The sequence below is a fragment of the Nyctibius grandis genome, chromosome 3 (genome assembly GCF_013368605.1).
Source record: "Nyctibius grandis isolate bNycGra1 chromosome 3, bNycGra1.pri, whole genome shotgun sequence".
NCBI lineage: Eukaryota > Metazoa > Chordata > Aves > Nyctibiiformes > Nyctibiidae > Nyctibius > Nyctibius grandis.
This window is the reverse complement of record NC_090660.1, coordinates 96,685,250-96,703,837: the sequence shown is the minus strand read 5'-3', so window position 1 is coordinate 96,703,837 and position 18,588 is coordinate 96,685,250. Positions and strand designations below refer to the sequence as shown.

Sequence of the window (18,588 nt, the reverse complement as noted above, 5' to 3'; positions counted from 1 at the left end):
ACACGATTGGCAGAACAAGAAAAAGCTGTCAAAAAACCTACCCCACGGTTAATGGAGGGAATCACATTGCCAGGCCAGATGCCACTCTGCTGTCGTGCTGTCCTTCCCAGTGCCAGAGCAAGCTCCCTCCTTGAAAAGGAGCTTCTGGTCTCCCCTATTTGTACAGGTGTCAGGTCAGGCCCTGTCCCAGCAGCACAGCGCTCAGCCCAAGATGTCTCCTCACCCAGGGCCCGTTCACCTCCGCATCGCCTGCCAGTGCTGGCAGCGCCTCTCCTGCAGCTTCTGCCTGCGTGTGTCAATGGTTGATGCCCAGCAGATGCAGAGCGCTGCAGGTCACCAGGCCAGCTCGTGTTTCAACAGGAGCTGGGGGCTGCTTGCTCTTGCTTTTCTCCTGGCTCCCTGCTGAGACGTCGGTGGCCATCTCTCACCTCGATGCTTGTGGTGGGGCAGGAGGGACGTCTCCCCACACATGCATGGGCAAACCCGGGCAGAGCAATGTTGGGACACCAGAGCCTGCAGCACTTCCCAGCTCTCCTGGGGTTGAAGCTCTGAGCTCGGATGGTCCAGGGGTTATTTTGGGCATGTGCGTGTCCATGTGCCACCGGTGGCAGACCCAACATCCCCATGCAGGAATGGAAACACCACCAGTTCAGCAGCAGGAGGTGGGAAGGCTGAGCAGCAGTGCCAGCTCCCCTCTCAGCAGCTGTGATTTAGCAGCCGAGTCTAAGTAGGAAATAACAAAGAAATGCTTGCAAAATAAAAATGCTTTTGATGTGAATGGAAATGTTTATAATAATCTGGGTTTTTTTCATGTAGATAAGGCTCAGAAAATGTATTTTGTTGAAGTGACATGCAGCGAGCTCTAGTAGGTGTACCCATTTCAGGATAAAAGGAACAGAAGCCGCTCACTTGATGAACCTGAAAGCTTTCTTAGAATTACAAAAGGAATAAATGATCTTAATCATATTAACTCCTGGGTGGTCGCCTGAATCTGTGTGAGCAGTATTCATCACATCCCAAATGGTGTAGTTTTAAATCCGCACAAAAGACAACTTCAGATGATCTCATGATCTCTTTTTCAGCGGTGTAAGTTGTCGCTAAACACCCAAAAGGCACTTTGGATTTAATTTCCAATATGAGTGCATCCAGTTCAGTAAACCTTGGTGAAGGAAGACAACCGCTGCTCTTGCTGGTCAAGGAGCATCCTGTGGCACTGGCACATCCCAGCAGCCTCCCCAGGCCTCCACGGTGGCCTCGGCACGTAGAGCATCCTCCCCACTGCTGTCTCAGAGAGGATCCAGTGGCTGACAGATGGTGAGAGGAGAGGAGGGGCTGCAGGAGCTGGGCCACTTGTCTCTGCTGTGCAAATGGCTGGCCAGGAGACGTGGCCTCTTCTCCTGCATCCCATAGGTACTGGTTGAGACAGCGCAACTTAAAGCTGTTCTCACCCAAAGCCAACAGCAGCTTAGCAAGGCATCTTCCAAGCAGCTGCCATCAGGACATCAACTGTTGAAGCTGCTATATGACCATGTTCATAAATAATGAAAAATAATGTCTAGATTGTACCTTTCCCTCCAGCACCCAGTTTTTAAAGGCAATTTCTCAGACTGCCTTTTGATCTCAGGTGAGTGGGGCCACTAAATTTTGCCATACTTAACACTGGTTCAGTGGTTGTTGCCAGTCTTCTTGATTTGGGAAATCAAAGTTCTTCACCAAAGGACTTACTCAAATGCAAAATGAATTAGGCTTTTTTTTATCTTACTGCACATGTACTTCGGGAATTTTGGAATATTAGGAACCCTCGGAGACTCCTTTCTTCTCTCCAGTTACCATGGCTCATCTTGACAAGCAGCGATACCCCCACTTGCAGGCAGCTGCTGGCAACGCCACGAGCTTTGGGGAGCGATTAGGGTGAGCGGGAACAATCCTGTGTTGTTTCTGGAAGAGGCGCTGGCGTCCGGCTCCGCAGTGGGGTTGTGGTGGGTGAAGTGTTTTAAGAAAAAACATCACGGGGCAATGGAAACTGAATTAACTCCGTGCTCCCCCTTTCCCTGTCCCCTCTCCTCCAGCTGAGCTGGTAGGAGACAGCAAATGCTAGAAACTGTAAAATTCAGTTTATTCACCCTGGATCCTGACCAAATGTGATGGGGAGATTCTCAAGTGAAAATGCACTGAGAAATGCTGTGCTCAACATTTACTATCTAAACTTGGTCTGATACAACGTGTTGGTATCTCCCTACAAAGCTCGCTTTGCTTCTATCTCCAGCTCGTCATGGTTACAGCAGCGTGCTGCTAAAACCATAACCTTTGGCAAATGTTGAGAGATCTCATCAGCACATTGTTTACCCTCAAGTCACAATGCGACATGAGGATGAGATAAACCTGCTGATGAAAAACCTTTACATGTATAGTCTAGAAACAGAAAGTTCACCTTCCTCTCTCCTTAGGGCAAAAAAAGACAAAGCAATGAGCTTTTTTACTGCCTCACCTAGTTTCTTTTCAGGTGTAGAAAAAATTGTAAACATTTTTAGGCTCAATAACTATTTATATCTTACACAGGAGTTGAGAGCGTGCAGGGCAGGGTTCAGCACTTCATGACCTCTGCTTCATGCGGGAGTGGCTTCTGGATGAATCAGCCCAGTTCAGGTCACAGATGTTCACAAAACCCACACCTTTGCTCCACAGGCTGGAAAAGCCGAGTACTACATGCAGCCCTTGCAAGTTTGTAGGCTCAAGCTTTAACTTCAGGCTGCGGTTTCCTAGTGGACTGTGATCAGAAAGGGTGGTCCTGCACTCTCCTGGTGTTGGCACTAGCGTAGTGTAGAAAATAAAGATTAGTTTTCAGCTGCATCAGTTTTCTGATTGTGAAACCACATGACGGGACGCTTAGGATAGCCCAGTCCTCCTGGGAAAGAAACACAGCAGAACTGTAATTCTTTCCCTCCACTGTAAACTACAACTTTTGCCACGATGCTTTTGCTTTTTAATCGCAACATGCTTTCTGCCTTGTTGAGCTTCCAGTCCAGTTTCTTTGAAAGGTGAGAGCAAGACCCCAGCTGCTTTCAGAAACAGGTAATTCCCCCCCGGGTATGGAGCACAGCACAGCAGCAAGGACCAGCCCCCAAAACCAGAGGGAGGCCCACTCTGATGGGCGGCAGTGTGTGGGGACTGGCTCCTTCCCTTTGCTTTGCAGTGAAGATGGGGTCAGGGTCCTGGTGTGCACCGCTGTGTGCAGATAGCATCACTGTGCTGCAGACAGCTTTGAATTAATGATAAGAAAAACATGCGTAGGTCCCATTTGCAGGTTTCCTGATCACTTTTTCTGCTTCAATACTTACTCTCAGCAGCTTTTCACGTCATCTCACTTTAGTGCTCTGCTTCATGTGTATGACAGGTTGAAATATCAAGGGCTTATTATCTGCACAGCACCTCTGTTTATTCAGAGATGATGATTTTTGCCAAGAAATAGCTTCTTGAGGCCCCAGGGTGCCTGCAGGCACAGGGGTCAGCGCAGGCAGGGCCCCTGGAGAGGTACCAGCCCTGCCGAGGGGCGGTTGACCTGCTCTGCTGCCCTCCTGCCCCGGCCACGTAAGTGCAGAAGTGAGAGAAACCTGGAGGGTTTTGCAGGAACAGCCCGCTGCTTTCCCGGCTGCTCGGCAGCAGGGAATCAGTTATAAAAACAATGGGATTAGGAATCTCCCTGCTCCTCCAGTTGTCATCTCCAGCCAGGCAGAGGGTGCCCTTTCTGGGAGCTGCTCATGCACGTTGGCTGAGGAGCGCTGCCAGAGCTGCCTGCTCCTGGGGACATGGAGTTTTAACCACTTTAAGCAGCCTGGCATTGATGTGGGGAGAAAGGGCAGCGGGCAAGGCTGCACGCACTAAACAAAGAGCAGGCACGAGTCAGGACATGGAGGAGCAGCTCCTCTGACTTTAGCCATCAAAACCTGGGGCTTGCTTCCCCATCAGAGGAGTGAGGGCATCTCCAGAAGATCCAGGTTACCCTGTGTCTGCTACAGAGAGGGTCAGCCACCCATGTAAAGGGTCCCTCTCTTTTCTGCTGGCTTTAGAGGGGGCCACAGGGATTACTAGCACCCTGCACATTGAAGCCTGCTCCTGGAGGCAGGTGGAGAGGGCACTCCCACTCTGCCTCCTCCATCTACTGCACCAAGTCCAAGGGTTAGACACTTTACAGTTTGGCACCGTGCCCTCTTTTATGGCTTTATGCTGAGGAATACTGTCCAGGGGTCTTTGTGCTCAAAAATGCTCCATTAGGCTGGATGTGGTGTTGAATTTGGGGATCCTGACATCTTTCTCCTACTACGTGACCCAGCACACCAGATGCTTGCTGTCATGAGACAGATAACGATGCTGTCCTACGAGCTAAGCAAAAAGAAAGATTACAGGTATCTCTGGATAGAAAACACACATATTGCTGCTCTGCTAAGAGCGCTCAAGTTCATTATTTACTACAGTAAATGGAGTTTCAGCGTGGACTGCCAACAGCACTTACTTGCAGGCACTGAGGCTTTAGTACTTACGTCTCTGGACAACTCTCCGCTGAGATTACGTAGCAGATGGAGCTGCCAGGCAGTCACAGACAGAGATGTGAACTCCAGCATCATGTCCAGCCTCTGGAGGAATTCTGCAGATGCACTGAACAACAGCTGAGAGCGTAAGACCCCCAGGGCATGTGTTTTGTATGCCTCTATAGAGCCCAGCACAGCGCTGGCTGCCATTATAAACAGCACAAACGTCTAAGAGACTTCCCTCTTCTCCTAGATAATTCTGCATCTTCTGGCAATTCTGAGAAGCAACAAACCCTTCTCTCAGTGTTCCTTCCTCAGCTACAGAATAGCCAGACTTCTACACAGCATCCTCAGGCTCTCCGTCAGAGATGCAGCTAAAGGTGGGTGTCAGATACTTTGAGCAGTAGCTCTTAAGTAACTACAAAAATACTTGTTTTTCCATCAACAACATAAGCAACATTTTCATTTTTTGAAAGGTAGATATTACTTCTTGCTGAAGTACTTCTTGCTTCTACACCACTGAAATTGCATTAGAGTATCTGATAGCTTCTCGATCTGGGGTTTTTTTAATTGAGTTTTATCTTCAGCTGCATATGGTGTTAACATAAGGAGTTTTAAGTCTATGACACAACTGGAAACCTTAGCACATGCTACATGGGAGGAAAGACATAATTAAAGAGGATCTAATGTCACAAAAAATAGTATTACAGCCCATTCTGTAGGGTTAACAACTAAAAGAAAAATGTATCATCAGAGCGTAACAGACATTTCTTGAATCAAGAAAAGGTCATCTGGCTCATCCCTCTTGGACATCTTATTTCCTCTTGAAAGATGTTTAATTACTTCTTTAATTTGTCCCAGGAACCTCGTTAGGAAGACTGTGATGTAGCTTTTGCTCAGTATGTGGCATGAAGTCTGCTCCAAATTCAGCTCACATTTCCTCAAAAATATCTGTGATTTTCTATAAGGTTTAAATTACATCTTGAAGTTTCTTGTTTGAATAATAAATGTTTTAATTGAACCTTTCAATTAAAAGATCTCTTATACGAATTTAAGTCAAACTGGGCAGCCCTGCAGACTGAAGTTCGTTCTTTAGCTGGGGAATAGGAGCAGGAGCAAGGCAGACAGCCACCTTGAATTTCTCTGCCAATGTCTCAGCTGTGACCTTTAGGGACAGCTTTTAGGGACGGAGGAGAGTTTAGGCTTCCTCATTATCCTTCCAAGAAAATGTAATTTCCTATTACCATGCCACAAAACCTAGAGAGCACCAATGACAGATGGTGTGATTGCAGCAGAGAAAGAGCTGGCCTGTTTGGTTGGCCTTTGATGGATGAACTTCGTCATCACCAGTCTGCACTAGACGCCTGCAGCGAATCCATCCAGCTCCTTGGAGGATTATCACTTGCATTGCCATCTCAAGCGGAGGAGGAGCTGACAGGTGGGTAAAGGAGGTTGGTCACATCATCTTCCCAGGTTCCAAGAAACTGAATTTCTGGGGAATCATGACAGAATATTGCATCAGTGATGATGATGATGGCCATAAACACATGCTCTCCAGACAGCTCAGAATTGGCTCTCCATTTCACTGGTTGACTTGTCATTCATACCATCAGCCTTGGACGGGATTTTCATGTTCCAAAGCGTTAATGACCATAACGCATTAACTGACTAATCTGCAAAAATGACTCAGGCACCCACTGTATCAGCCTGCAAGGAGATCTTCATGGCTTCGTCCCTGAAGCTGGTTTGTTCAGTGTTTCAGAGAAGCAAATCACAGATGGGGATGCAGCCCTTGGAGCACTGCTGTGTTCGGCAACAGTTGCTAAACACGCTTATTGTCCGGTCAAGATGCACATAGAGAGAGGAAAGCAGCACAGCTTGGAAATCAGGCATGGCATAGGACAGAGACACCGAGCTCTTGAACTTCTTCGGGGAAGATCAATCCTCTTCGATTTGCAACAAAATACCATCTATACAGTATTACCAGAAAAAAGTGAACAGACAATTCAATAATTGGCTATCTTGTTTCATCCATTTGATAGGGAAAAGGAAAAAAGGAAAAATCTTGACATTCAGAGACAGAAAATCCAGATTTTTTTAGTCTGAGTAAAGTTTCTTCTTAGAAAACTTCTTGGCTGAAACCAGCACAGCAACTTCTTTTTCTCTTCCTTTTGTTATCAATCTCAAGGTATTAGTGGGATAAAGGAGAAGGTGACTCATGAATCACTGTGGCTCTTTAGAGCTATGAGGCACAACCTGGTGAGGCTGCAAAAGCATTACAAACTTCAGCACAGTGATCATTAAAAGCCATCCTCCTCCTCCACACATACCTTTTCTGCCACCACCACATGTTCATTTAGGCATCAGTTTTAGTCTTTCACTTGACTGTCAGGTATCCCTAATTAAGCCCATTTGGACTGGAAGGCATCTTAGATTCATCCTTTACATTTCCATGGGTTTGGAACATGAGGTACCACCAAATATTAACAAGGAACTTCTTTGGAGATTTTTTTCCCCATTATTACTGTATTTCTCCCACCATAAAAGGACTCTCCACTGCATCCTAACCATCAGATTTCCTTTCCCTCCTTGAAAATCCATCAGTCCTTCCACCTTCTGCTTGCCAATTCCACACCTCTCTCCCAATCTGCTTAACACCCCTGGGAAGCCCCAGGGCTTCCTTAGGCAGTTTGTCCATCTTGGCAGTTGTTCCTGACAGCAGGAGCTGTGGAAGGCAGCGAATGGCCTCTTGTCTGCAGCCGGGATATTGCTGGGTGGGTGGCAGGCAGGTAGATCCCGCATGATGGCTGGAGATTGTCCTTGGCTTGTACATGCTGCAATTGGGAATGTCAAGTCTGATTTTGATTTTACTTTGCAAGTGTATTCAAAACCTTGGTCCTTGTATATATGGTAGACTCAAGAGCAGGGAAGAATTATTTCTGGTGTCTATTATATCACTGTAACAGTCACTGGAGCAAAAACTGCCTTTGCTGACCAACCCCTCAGGATAATAATTTTGAGCTCCTGCAGTAATGGAAAAGGAGAGACTGTTGAATCTGTGATGACATGCCCCAGTGCTCATCAGGCACTGGCAGGTTTTTTAGTTAAGAAAAATCAAAATCAGTTAGGCACTTTCTTTAACACCCTCATCTGTGCAGTATTCAGTATCTTCACTCTGATGCTGTCACTTTACAGGTTCCCCTATGACCTTAATTGTGACCTGAATTCCTACTGGGGATAGCAGTAAAATCAAAACCATCACAGTTTTATAAGTAACGTAGGCCTGACATATGCTTAACATATAAATTCTTAATTTAGAAAAAGGCAGGGGGAAACAAAAAGATACAAGTCTAACTCTGCTTTTCTCTGAAGGTCGCATTTAATGAACTTGATCCCATTTTGCAAAAGTCCAGACCATTTCTGGAGGTCACATTCTGTCTAAAAATTCTCATTTATCAAGTCCACGTTTTTAAAACACTTCACAGCCCTACGAAATGTCAGGGTCCCACTGAATGTGCTACTCTAATCGTCCTCACCGAAATGCTTGGAGGGCTGGCTCGGAAGTTGGGTCGTTTAATCTCCAATGTGCTTTGAGGTTAGATTCTTGCTGCCTCACTTCCCTATCTCTCTCAGCAATTCTTCTTACTTCCTTTTGTTGTAGTCTTGTTATTAGCATTTTCTTCGCTCACCTCACCAAAACATCTGTTTGCATTCTTTGTAAAAAAATTATCTTCCAGAATACATAACACCACTGCAGACTTATCTCCCCTAACGTTTAAAAGTAAGCTATGTCTACAGCCCCAGCTATGCAACCTTCTGTTTTATTGGGGGTTTAGCACACCATGAATTTAAAGCCTGACAAAATAGACTGGGAAAAGATGGATAGTACACAAAATTCGCTGTGCAAAAGTTAAACTTCTTTGACACTACTGATGGGCAGCAGGAAGCAAAACCCACCCTTATGCCTTGGCAGGTCAGGACTAAAGTTCAAGCTATGCTAGAGTTGCAGACTAACCATCAACTGGTTTCACCTCGGAGGAAATCACTCATTGCTGATGTTCACTGCTTTAGGTAATAGACTTACACTTCTGTTCTCCTGCTATTAAAAGGTAAGCACTTTGCTTCAGTAAATGAGTAATTTTTTGCTCTAGTGTAAGAGCCTGTCACCCCTTCATGGCCATTGCTCATGGACATGTGGCAGGATGAGAATGTAGGAGGTGCATGGTCTGGATTCCCACTGAAATGCCTTACATCATCTAGCTTGGGTGAAACCTCAGCTGTAAGTGTTAAGGAGTTAACCTTCCAGCAGAACTGTGAAACCGAGTACAGAAACGCTGTCAGGTCTCAAAACACTCATACAGATGTTTTGCTGAAGCTTAGTTTTCTCTCTACAAAGCCTACAGTCCATCACCTCTGGTCATCCCAGGACACATTATGCAACCAAGAGAGGCAACGGTACATCCTTATCTTTAGTCAGAAAAATTCTCATTCATTAAATGACACTTGCTGGCAATCCAGAGACAACCTCACTGACCTAGAAGGGTTCTCCAGTTCCTTTTGGCATTGGAATTAGATCTGCTGATGCTAAATGGCTTAGCATTAACAGCAAAACAGCTTAACAACCCTGTTGCAGAAGGTTAAACTATAATGAGCCTCTTAAAAAATGCCCAGTGCGATGGACAAGCAGTAGGCTTTGTGGCACAAAGTTAGGGATCAGTCTTCATCTCCACTGGGTGTGTGGCTGTACAGCCAGCAGAGTCAGTCCAGACCAGAACATTTCCCAATATTACTTTTGAAACGTAAAGAAAAAAATTATCACATTTAGATGTAAAGAAATAACTCTATGGAATTAAATTTGACGTTCATCTATGAATAAGGCTGTTTTACCATGATAAGGATTTATATTTAACTAATTCTTTCTTCTTTAAGGATCTTAAAAAATTCAGCAGCTTGGGACTTGGCTTTGCAAATGCACACATGTTGACAAGCTGTTATGTCTGCCCTACAAGTCACCTGGTGTCCACACACGCTTACCAGTCTGGCTGGGATGGTCTGCTGTGATGGCAGCTCAAGGGTATGACATTTAGATCTTATGTAGACGGCACTCTAATCTACAGCAATAGTGGCATTGTAAATGAATGCTTCCAATACGCAGCTATCACCTTACTCATCACAAATATGTGGATTCCTGATGAAATGCTCCAGCTTTAAAGCACTACAGCACAGCTTATACAATAGACCAGGATTAAAAGGAAGGAGAAGAAAGAACATGGAGCAAGCAGAGGCAGGAAGGGAGTAATTCCTCCCACCAAAACCCATGTTTCTTGTCAGGCAAGAAATGGCTGGTCAACAGAAATAATTTGCTCAGTTGCTTCAGGGAGGCACATCTCTAGTAAGAAAGAAAACATAAAAGACACCCACCCTAAGAAATTTAAAAAAACAACAAAAGAAAGGTAGCCTACAGTTAAAAATACTTATTTTCTTATACTATTTTCCAAGTCCTTTTAAGGACAAGCCCCAGATATGTAATCCAGGGCATGACATATTTGAAGTTCTGTCCTTGAAACCTTTTCTTCTTGCCCTCTTCCTCCCAGTCAGGAGTCATGTGAAGTAATGGGTCTGCAATGAATTACAGCATTCCTGATCTGCATCTAGTCATTGAGTTCGGGATCTCTGTATGTTTTAGCTTCCTTCAAGGCTACTTTCAGCCACTACAATCTGGTAATGTCTGGAGGTTTTGCCAGTAGGACTAAGCATCCATCTAAATGTTAGAAAAAGTTTCCTTAAAAGAATAATTTTCTGCAGAACAGCTCTACCAGAAAGTTTTCCAAACATGTCTAAAACTGCCCTGCTCACTGCAGGAACCTCAGATGTTCCAAAAATGTGGGTTCCTGAGAGGCCAAGCAAAACTGCCCGGCTTGCACAGGGAACCTCTGAAGCCCTTAGAAACTCCTACTTCCAAGCCATAATTGTTGCCTTATTTTGCCTAGGAACAGAATTTGAAATTGCCATTTTCTCTCTAGTGCTAAAAAAGCAACTTGCTATGTAGCGTGATTGACTTGGCTCTACCCTGTACATATTTCACTGCTGATAACTGGAAAACCAGCGGATTCATCCCTGATCTAAATGGTGCAGGTAAGGGATGCGTAGCTGCAGCCTTGCCCCATGGCCCAAGAGTCCTCCCACACCAGCCAGTGCTAATGGGGTGACTAATACCCCTAATGTTCCATCTTGCCTCCAAAGCAAGTCTACACGTCTAAAATAGTTCATTCTGCTTCAAGCACCCATGTAAAGACTGCTGTGCTTTGCATCTACTGAAGCTCCATGTCAGCCTTGCTGAGGAGAGGGTAGAAGATAACTTGACCCATGACTCAACTAATGATAATGCAAAATGCTGACTCCAGTAGAATCACACCAACCCCAGGTGGATCTCTCACCCTGAGACCAAGCCAGGAGAGCAGCCTCAGCTTTTCTGCTTTCAGCTGGAAACTGAATTACATGGGATAGGAAGTCTTTGGAGCACTTTCCTGTCACTTATCTGTCAAAAGGAGAGCTTTGGGACAGCGAGGCACAATGTAAAAAACATAGAATTGAGCTTCATTTTCTGGGTTCATATTGGAGTTGTCTCTTGTCATGAATATTTCCGAATTTTTTTAAAAAGCAGGTAGTTGTTACGGCAATTAGCACTTGGTAGGTTTAAAAGGAATTTCTTTTTTTTTGTTATATAATAAAAGAATAATCTTTAAAGCAAATTATTTTGTTACGTTAAAACAGAAGAATAAACAAATCAAGCAACGTTTACAGTGTAATTAGTAACCTCAAGAGTGGAAAGCATGCTTGGATCTTAGTCATCACAACTAGCAGCTCCTGCTACTACAGCTGACAGGTAATACTAATTTCTCTAAGAGTGGGGTAGGCAAAAAGTTATTTTCAATTATATCTACAAGATTAATGCAAGGCCTTTGAATACAGCTCAAAGGCTACAGCGATTGTTTAGACTAGTTCTCACTTTCAATAGGTTCCTTACATGAGTTTTGAGGTACCTTAACGCCACACCCCCATCTGTAGCAAGCAATTTCCCCTCATTGAAAAGGTGCTTTGAGTAACCATTGTCAGAAAGGCTGGGGTTCCTATCTTCCAACAACTTTTAATTGCATCTGGGAAGAAAATAAAGCTACTTACCATAAAAAAAAACCTCAAGGAGAGTTGGGAATAGGGGCTAACTCTTGACTTCCAATACATTTTCTTATCCATAGGGCTGTCCTTCCTTCCCTCCTCTGTTCAGAATCTGGAAATACCAGCCTGCCAGGATCTCGCCGAGATGTAAGTTACTGGAAATGAGGAAGCATACCCAGTCACACACTGCCAGCTGCACAGACGGCTTACCGACAGAAGGTGTAGCTTATTTAGCTACCTGCCTTCCAAAAGGGCCAGAAGCAAAGGCGAGTAAAAGGCAGGTGCTAACTGGGCTGTCAGAGACTGCTTCTGCAGCATCTGGAACGTGCATCTTTAAAGTTTGTGCCTGCCCGTGTTGTCACTCTGGAAGCCTTCCCCCTCCGGAGCCCAAGGCTGCGGGGGGATGCGAGGCTGCCCTCAGTGCAACAGGCAGTTCACCTGAAACACCCCCAACCTCTCTCATCGTTTTGCCCCTTCAGCCTGTGCTATGTAGTCCCCGGTTTGTAAGCACCATGCAGCTCCCGTAGAAACAGCATTCTGTATCGCAAGTGTGCGCAGTGCTACCACTGCACTACAGGCTCAAGAAATTCAAGGTCCCCGTGAGCCTTTTCTGCTCAACAGAGCAGGAGACTACACTGCAGAACGGGATGTGCACTGTAAGTGAAGCAACACTGCCACGTTTTAGAGGGTCTTCAATGTCAGAACAAAGAATAAAAATACATGAAAATATGCTTGTACTAAGAGGAGGCTGATCATTCAATACAGGACATTTTTTTCATGATCAAATACTGTAGATCACTCTAGTGGAGGAATGGAGGAAATGAAGACTCAGGGGTGAACCTCCTGTGATATTTAGAAGATCAGCTTAGGTACTGAAATGAGAAGGCTTTCCTAAAAAAAGAAAATAAAAAACATCACACCAAAAAAAGTCCAATGACCTCCTATGTAAAGATACCTTCATATTGTGTGTTTAAAGGCCCAAGAGTAAAATATTTCTTCTGCTATATCCCACCAGTCCTCATTTGAATATGTGCTTTTTAATTTTCAGTAATACCTTGATTTCTCCAGGTACATGGAGTAATTTTACAGAACCTTATTAACTCAAAATTTTCTTAAACAGTTGGATAAAGGTTAAAAAAAAAAAAGGCATTTTCAGGTCACATTATTTCATATAGCTTAAATTTAAATGTTTAGAGTAAAGCAGTTTACCATGCAAGTTGAAAGCCAAATCCTTCCAGTAAGGGCAACGTCTTCATTAAAGCCTTTCTAAGAGACAGAACTCACATTTGCTATAGAGTGAGTTGCGGTCTTCCCTTACTACAAGCAGATCCAATATCCCCAAAGGAATTTTTTAGTTATGGTCTGCCAACTTATGTTGCTTCCAGATTGGAATGCAGCCCTTTGTTTTGTAAATGCATTTGATTACTGCTTTTTCCTTTTGACAAGTGCTTTCATGTTATTAAAGAAGTCATTGTTACTTTTTTCAGTAGCAATTGAGGGATATACTAAGTTCTCCCTTAGAAAGCCTCGTTAACCTTTGCCCTCCATATTCTTCCCTTCTTCCTGTTCTTAATCAGATTCTAGTTTTTATTACCTATTATAACAGATTATTAACTTTCAATTCTAGGAATGGTGATTAGTGTTCTTAACTAATTTTTTAAGGTTTAAGATTATCCTACCCACCTTTTCTACCTATCTCGATCCTTAAATTCTGGGACAAAGGGCTGAGCTGCTTCTAGAAATGGAGCACACATTCCAAATGCAATGATAAGTGTTTTAACTTTTTTTTTAAATGCCTACACTGAACTTCTAAAAAGTCAGACCTGTAACTTGCTTAAGTTCACTGCATGTGCAATAGGGTAAAGCAATGGAGTTCACGTTCAGTGACTTGGTTCACCTTATGCTTCCAGGTATCAGATTAACCTGGTAACACCAAGATAACTTTTCACCCAAATAAAAGATACCTAAAACTAGAAAATACTTACACTGTGCTTATAGGTGCAGCTCAATCAAGAAAAAGGCCACTCTAGCTTCCCTTATGTTGACTACATAAATACAAGAGTATTGTAATAGTTATTTTCCAAGAGTCTCAGTTCTTGACAGAGATGTGATACCGTTTGAAAATTAGTCTCAATTTCCCCATAATTATTTCCATGTCAAACCAAGTCTCTACAAATGCCATAGTTATTCTGTGCATACCAGCAGTGCAGACCTCACTGGGGACGAGGAAAGGAAGAGCACTGTTACTCTGGGGAACCCTTACACAAACTGAGCTGCAGTGTCTGAACCCTCTGAACTCTATGGAGGTTCCTGCTCAGTTCTCCGTTAAGGAGCCAACAGCAGCAAGCTATGGGTTTCCATAGAACCAGACCTATTCCAAAGGTCAGCTCTTAAATGCCTTTTGCCGTAAGTCTGGGGACCATATGTTTGTTAAGGTATATCCAGAGTACCAGCTGGACAGTCACAAAGCTGTCGGCATCTAAAAGTTGTAAATTAATTAATTAGAGCAATCTTAAAATCAGATATGAAGTATTCAATCATGACTTCCCTGACATTAACTAAATGCCTAAACGTGCATTAAGATTTTTCCATAATAAAAGTACTTCCATATTGAATTTGTGTATAATACTGCCATTACTCCAAAAGGTGTGGGGAGACAGATCACATGAAATCTACACCAAAGGTAGTTGAAAAGTCCATTCATAAAACTTTTATTCCACTTACATCAACTTAATACACATGTTCTGAACAGTTATGCTTGGATTGTTCATGAAAATTTCATAAGACATTAAACAAAGCTAGCCATCATCTCAAGTTATTTCCCTGTTAACTATTTTTACAGCACATGCATGTTAGGCAAGTATCAAAAAAAAAAAAAATCACAAAAGCAAAAAAACCTAAAAAGTTAAATACATGGGTTTTTGTTTTACTGCTGTGCTCGATATACAGTGTCATTATGGATATCAAGCAATTCATTTTTTACTGCATCTTTACTTGTACATTTGTTCTTAGGTTGCTTAAACCATTTAAATACAAATAAAATGTGTAGCAAAAATAATGAAAGCAACAGCAGGTAACTTTACAAATAATGGAATGTGAACCGTTTCTCTGTCCTTCTCTAGAGAAAGTTGACTGGGTTATCAAACTGTCTTAAGGAACACTTCAGCTGCAATCAAAGATGTACACTTCATCGGTGTATTCCACAGATTTCACATGTTGACTTGACATGCAATATCTATGGGACATCAGTTTATTCATAGCCATGTGTCCTCCAGCTTGAATACTCGTGCTAACTACACCTGTGGCTGCAACTGATTATCCCTTTTTTTCCATCGTGACAGACCAACATGCAAGCAGCCGTCTTTGCTTGACATAGAAAGCTGTTTTAACACTGGCCTTGTGGAAAGCCACAATGTACCAAAAGTACTATGCCAAACATGTAAAACTTGTATAAAAATTTCACAACCCTATATTGGCCACCTCAGATGAAAACAGATAAGTTCCCCAAATGTTAACTGGCTCTATTCCCCTAATATTAAACAAAACCACATGGGAAATATAGAAATCCAAATAGAAGTAACATAAACCTGTCAAATCGTAAACAAAAACTATTTGTGGGACAGCATGGATGACAAATGGTCTACTGTGTAAATTTCAGAATGAGGCAGACGGAAGTTGGAAGGCTGGTTAATTCTCCCCTCCTTCTCCTGCTTCGGCTTCATCTCCTTGGGTATCCGATGTCCACAACTGTTCAGGAAAGAAAACAGGGTAAAATATGTAAGATATTAACATTTATGACTAATAGTTAATAAGGAATTATTAGAAAGAAAGCCTACTTCTTAAATAATAATTTCATAAGAGGTCCTACTAAGCACCATGGAAAAGGAAAAAAAGCACACATTAACATGAATCTATTTCTTGGCTATTACTACTACACAAGATAAAAATGGGAATTTAGTCCTAGGTGCCCCAAACCTGCACTGCATTTAATGAGGAAGTTCATGAACAGTCAAAACCAAAGTCTCATATCCACAAGACTCACTAAAATACACTTACAAGCAGGCAAGAATCACACCTACAGAACAGATACATGAGAATCAGGAACTAAGAATATGTGGTTTCCTCTGGATTTGTACCTTCTCCTCAAGTGAGCTTTACACGTCTTTCTGAAGGAAGGGCTTCAGTAAGGGTCTCTCTCCACTTCCAACATTAGAGTCAACGCTACCTTTTCTTCAAAACAGGCATCTGAAGTTTTTTTTGTTTTTTTAAAACCAAAAACATTTCACTGAAATGTCTATCCCTTGGCACTATTCAGTCAGTTGTGCCCCGCCCTTCAGCAACTTTTGGAACACAGAGCTTCCAAACTTGGAAAGCAGGCGAGGAGGGAAGAAAATCAGGCTAAACATGCAGTATGCAAAAAATCTTATTTTCAGCTCCATAAAATCATACCAAAGAGCCATATATCAAGATTAAGTACCAACTAAGGAAACTAAGCATCAGTTCCAGAGCAACACCCAGGGCAAAGAAATTACTTTGTGAACCAAGTATTTCGCTACACTGTCTGCTTCCAAACTATTACCAGCTCAGTATGATTTGTAATCTCTTGCTTTACGGAGTTACAGCAGCATTAATCGAATCCTTCACACTCTATAGCATAAGGTGGTAAAACCTAAGAACAACTAATTCTCTCTCTACCTACAGCCAACTCTCTACCTACACCAAGGTCTCAGGATGCTAAAAAAAAAAAAAAAAAAAAAAAAGCCACCATCAGAAACATTTTCTCCTTTCCAGGAGTACAAGACAATAGAGAAACTTGCACAAGACCAGTAGCCTTGCTCTTAACATAATAATACACGGTATCTGCACTAAATGTTCTTTGCTGAAGGCATTAAGCAACAAGTTCATTCACTGGAGACAACAGCATACTCGTCTGTTTCTAGCCCCTGTACTACATTATTAGAATATTACGTCATTCCCAATTTCAGTGATATTTTTATAAAGAACAGTTAGTAAAAACAGTTTTATTAGAATTTTATCAGAGGCATCTATCCTAAATCCTCACCTCTAGAGTATCTACAGATATGTACATATACTTACCTTTATTCATTAAATAAAAAGGGCCCGACTGGTATGAATGGAGGATTACCAATTGAGAGCACAGTTTAACGAATCTGCTGGGGAAAAAAACCCTTAGGGGGAAGGGATGCTTTTATGTTGTTTTGTTTTTTAAAGGAAAACCAATTTCATAACAGAGCAAAGAAAGAATTATCTAGCAATCCCAGTAAAACAAGATTTTGACTTGATATATTAAACAACCCTCTGAACACTTCTCTGCCTTCAGTCCCCGCTGAGAATGAACACAGACTCTTATTCAGCCCTACAAGACTCAATGTAAAAAGAATCGCAACTGAGGAAACCGCATCTGTACGTAACTGATCAACATACTGAATCACCGTCAAAAGCCTTTTTACCAGACTTGCATAACTAGCAAAACAGACCTTTTTTACATTTACAAAATTCATTGCAGTCTTTGTCTGTCACACATACATCAAAACTTATTTTCTACCTCAAGAAATTGTGGAAAAACATGGAATCAATGCACTCGTACAGGTCACTCTAGGCATTTAAGGCAAGACATATCATCCATTCAAGAATACAGAATCCTGCAGCTGTCTACAGCTTTCTCCCTTATAATGAAAAGCTCACATCAATTATCAGGCCTACTACTGTAATTCACACACTATGGTAGCTCAATCCAACTTTTGCTCTTGTATGGAACAATTGGCTTTCCAATTGCTATGACAAGCTTTACATTATTTTTACTGGGAAGCTAGCAATTGAAGTCAGCTTCTATTCTCTATTTCAATACCACTCAATCAGAGGACAGCTCTTGAGCAATCTCACTCAAGGGGACAGCAGACACAGACATTGAGAGCGATGCCAACCCTGTATGTCTCCATTACAGAGGTTGAGAAATCTCTTCCATTTGTTTTGTAAGCAACAGCTGGAACAATCACAAGTAGATTTTTCAGTAGTGTTAAGTTGCCATTCTAGTGGAAAACGTTCCAAGGAACAGGGAAATAAAGTGTTAGAAACAAAAGCAGAAAATACGGCAACTCCAATTTTATGCAACTGTACAACTTCTAGTTATGTTAAAAGAGGCCCAGCTATTCTGTAAATGTCTCTGATATCAGAGGCACAGACTGTGAACAAGGGGTTACATCTGGTGACAAGAGGTGCTTCTTATTTTTTCAGTTCTGGCTTGCAGCTCTCCCTTCCCCCCACGAAGACCGAGGAGTGAACTACGCCATTAATTACACTACTGCATGTTTGCTTACATTTACTGTTTCATTTGCTTTAGATGTTTATCTTTGCCAGTTTTAAAGTTCAAAGTAGGTTAAAAAAACCCCACACAGAAGATGAAGATTTTGATTACTCTGACAGAGCAACACAATCTTGATCCATAACTTACACCACAGACAGCTAGGAGTCCAAGGGAAAAAAGAATTAAGACAGTGGTTTTACGACTGCCATGGTAATAGCTTGGCTAGCACCGATTCCAGTTTCAGCTGTACCAAAATTAAAACAGAACAAGAGAATTCCAAACAGGCCCTTAAATGGACCTGCTAGCTTTGTTTGTAGTTTTCATGTAGGATCTACTCCTTGCACATGCAATCACACAAAATAAGCTATATGCAATTTGGCATAACTTTTGAAGAGGCAAATGCGACTGTATTCTCAACTGCTGTTTAACAGAAGATAATAGCTTTGCTAGTCACAGTCCAAACTACGTCACTTGAACAAGCTAAATTCCTTGAATAAAAAAAATGAAAAATTTGGTCAATTTGTCATGTCAGAAAACCGTGTTAATTAGCATGCAGACAAA

At 42.5% G+C, this 18,588-nt stretch overlaps 1 protein-coding gene across 2 annotated transcripts in view; it reads right to left on the bottom strand.

The window, feature by feature from the left end:
- Positions 1 to 14,386: 14,386 nt before the first annotated feature.
- The window catches only part of YWHAZ (tyrosine 3-monooxygenase/tryptophan 5-monooxygenase activation protein zeta), a 28,356-nt gene continuing 24,154 nt past the window's right edge, over positions 14,387 to 18,588 (bottom strand). For both annotated transcript variants that reach the window (XM_068396488.1, XM_068396489.1), the window contains exon 6: positions 14,387 to 15,449. In XM_068396488.1, the coding sequence (XP_068252589.1) occupies positions 15,390 to 15,449 (60 nt within the window). In that variant the 3' untranslated portion in view covers positions 14,387 to 15,389. The remainder of the gene's footprint in view (positions 15,450 to 18,588) is intronic.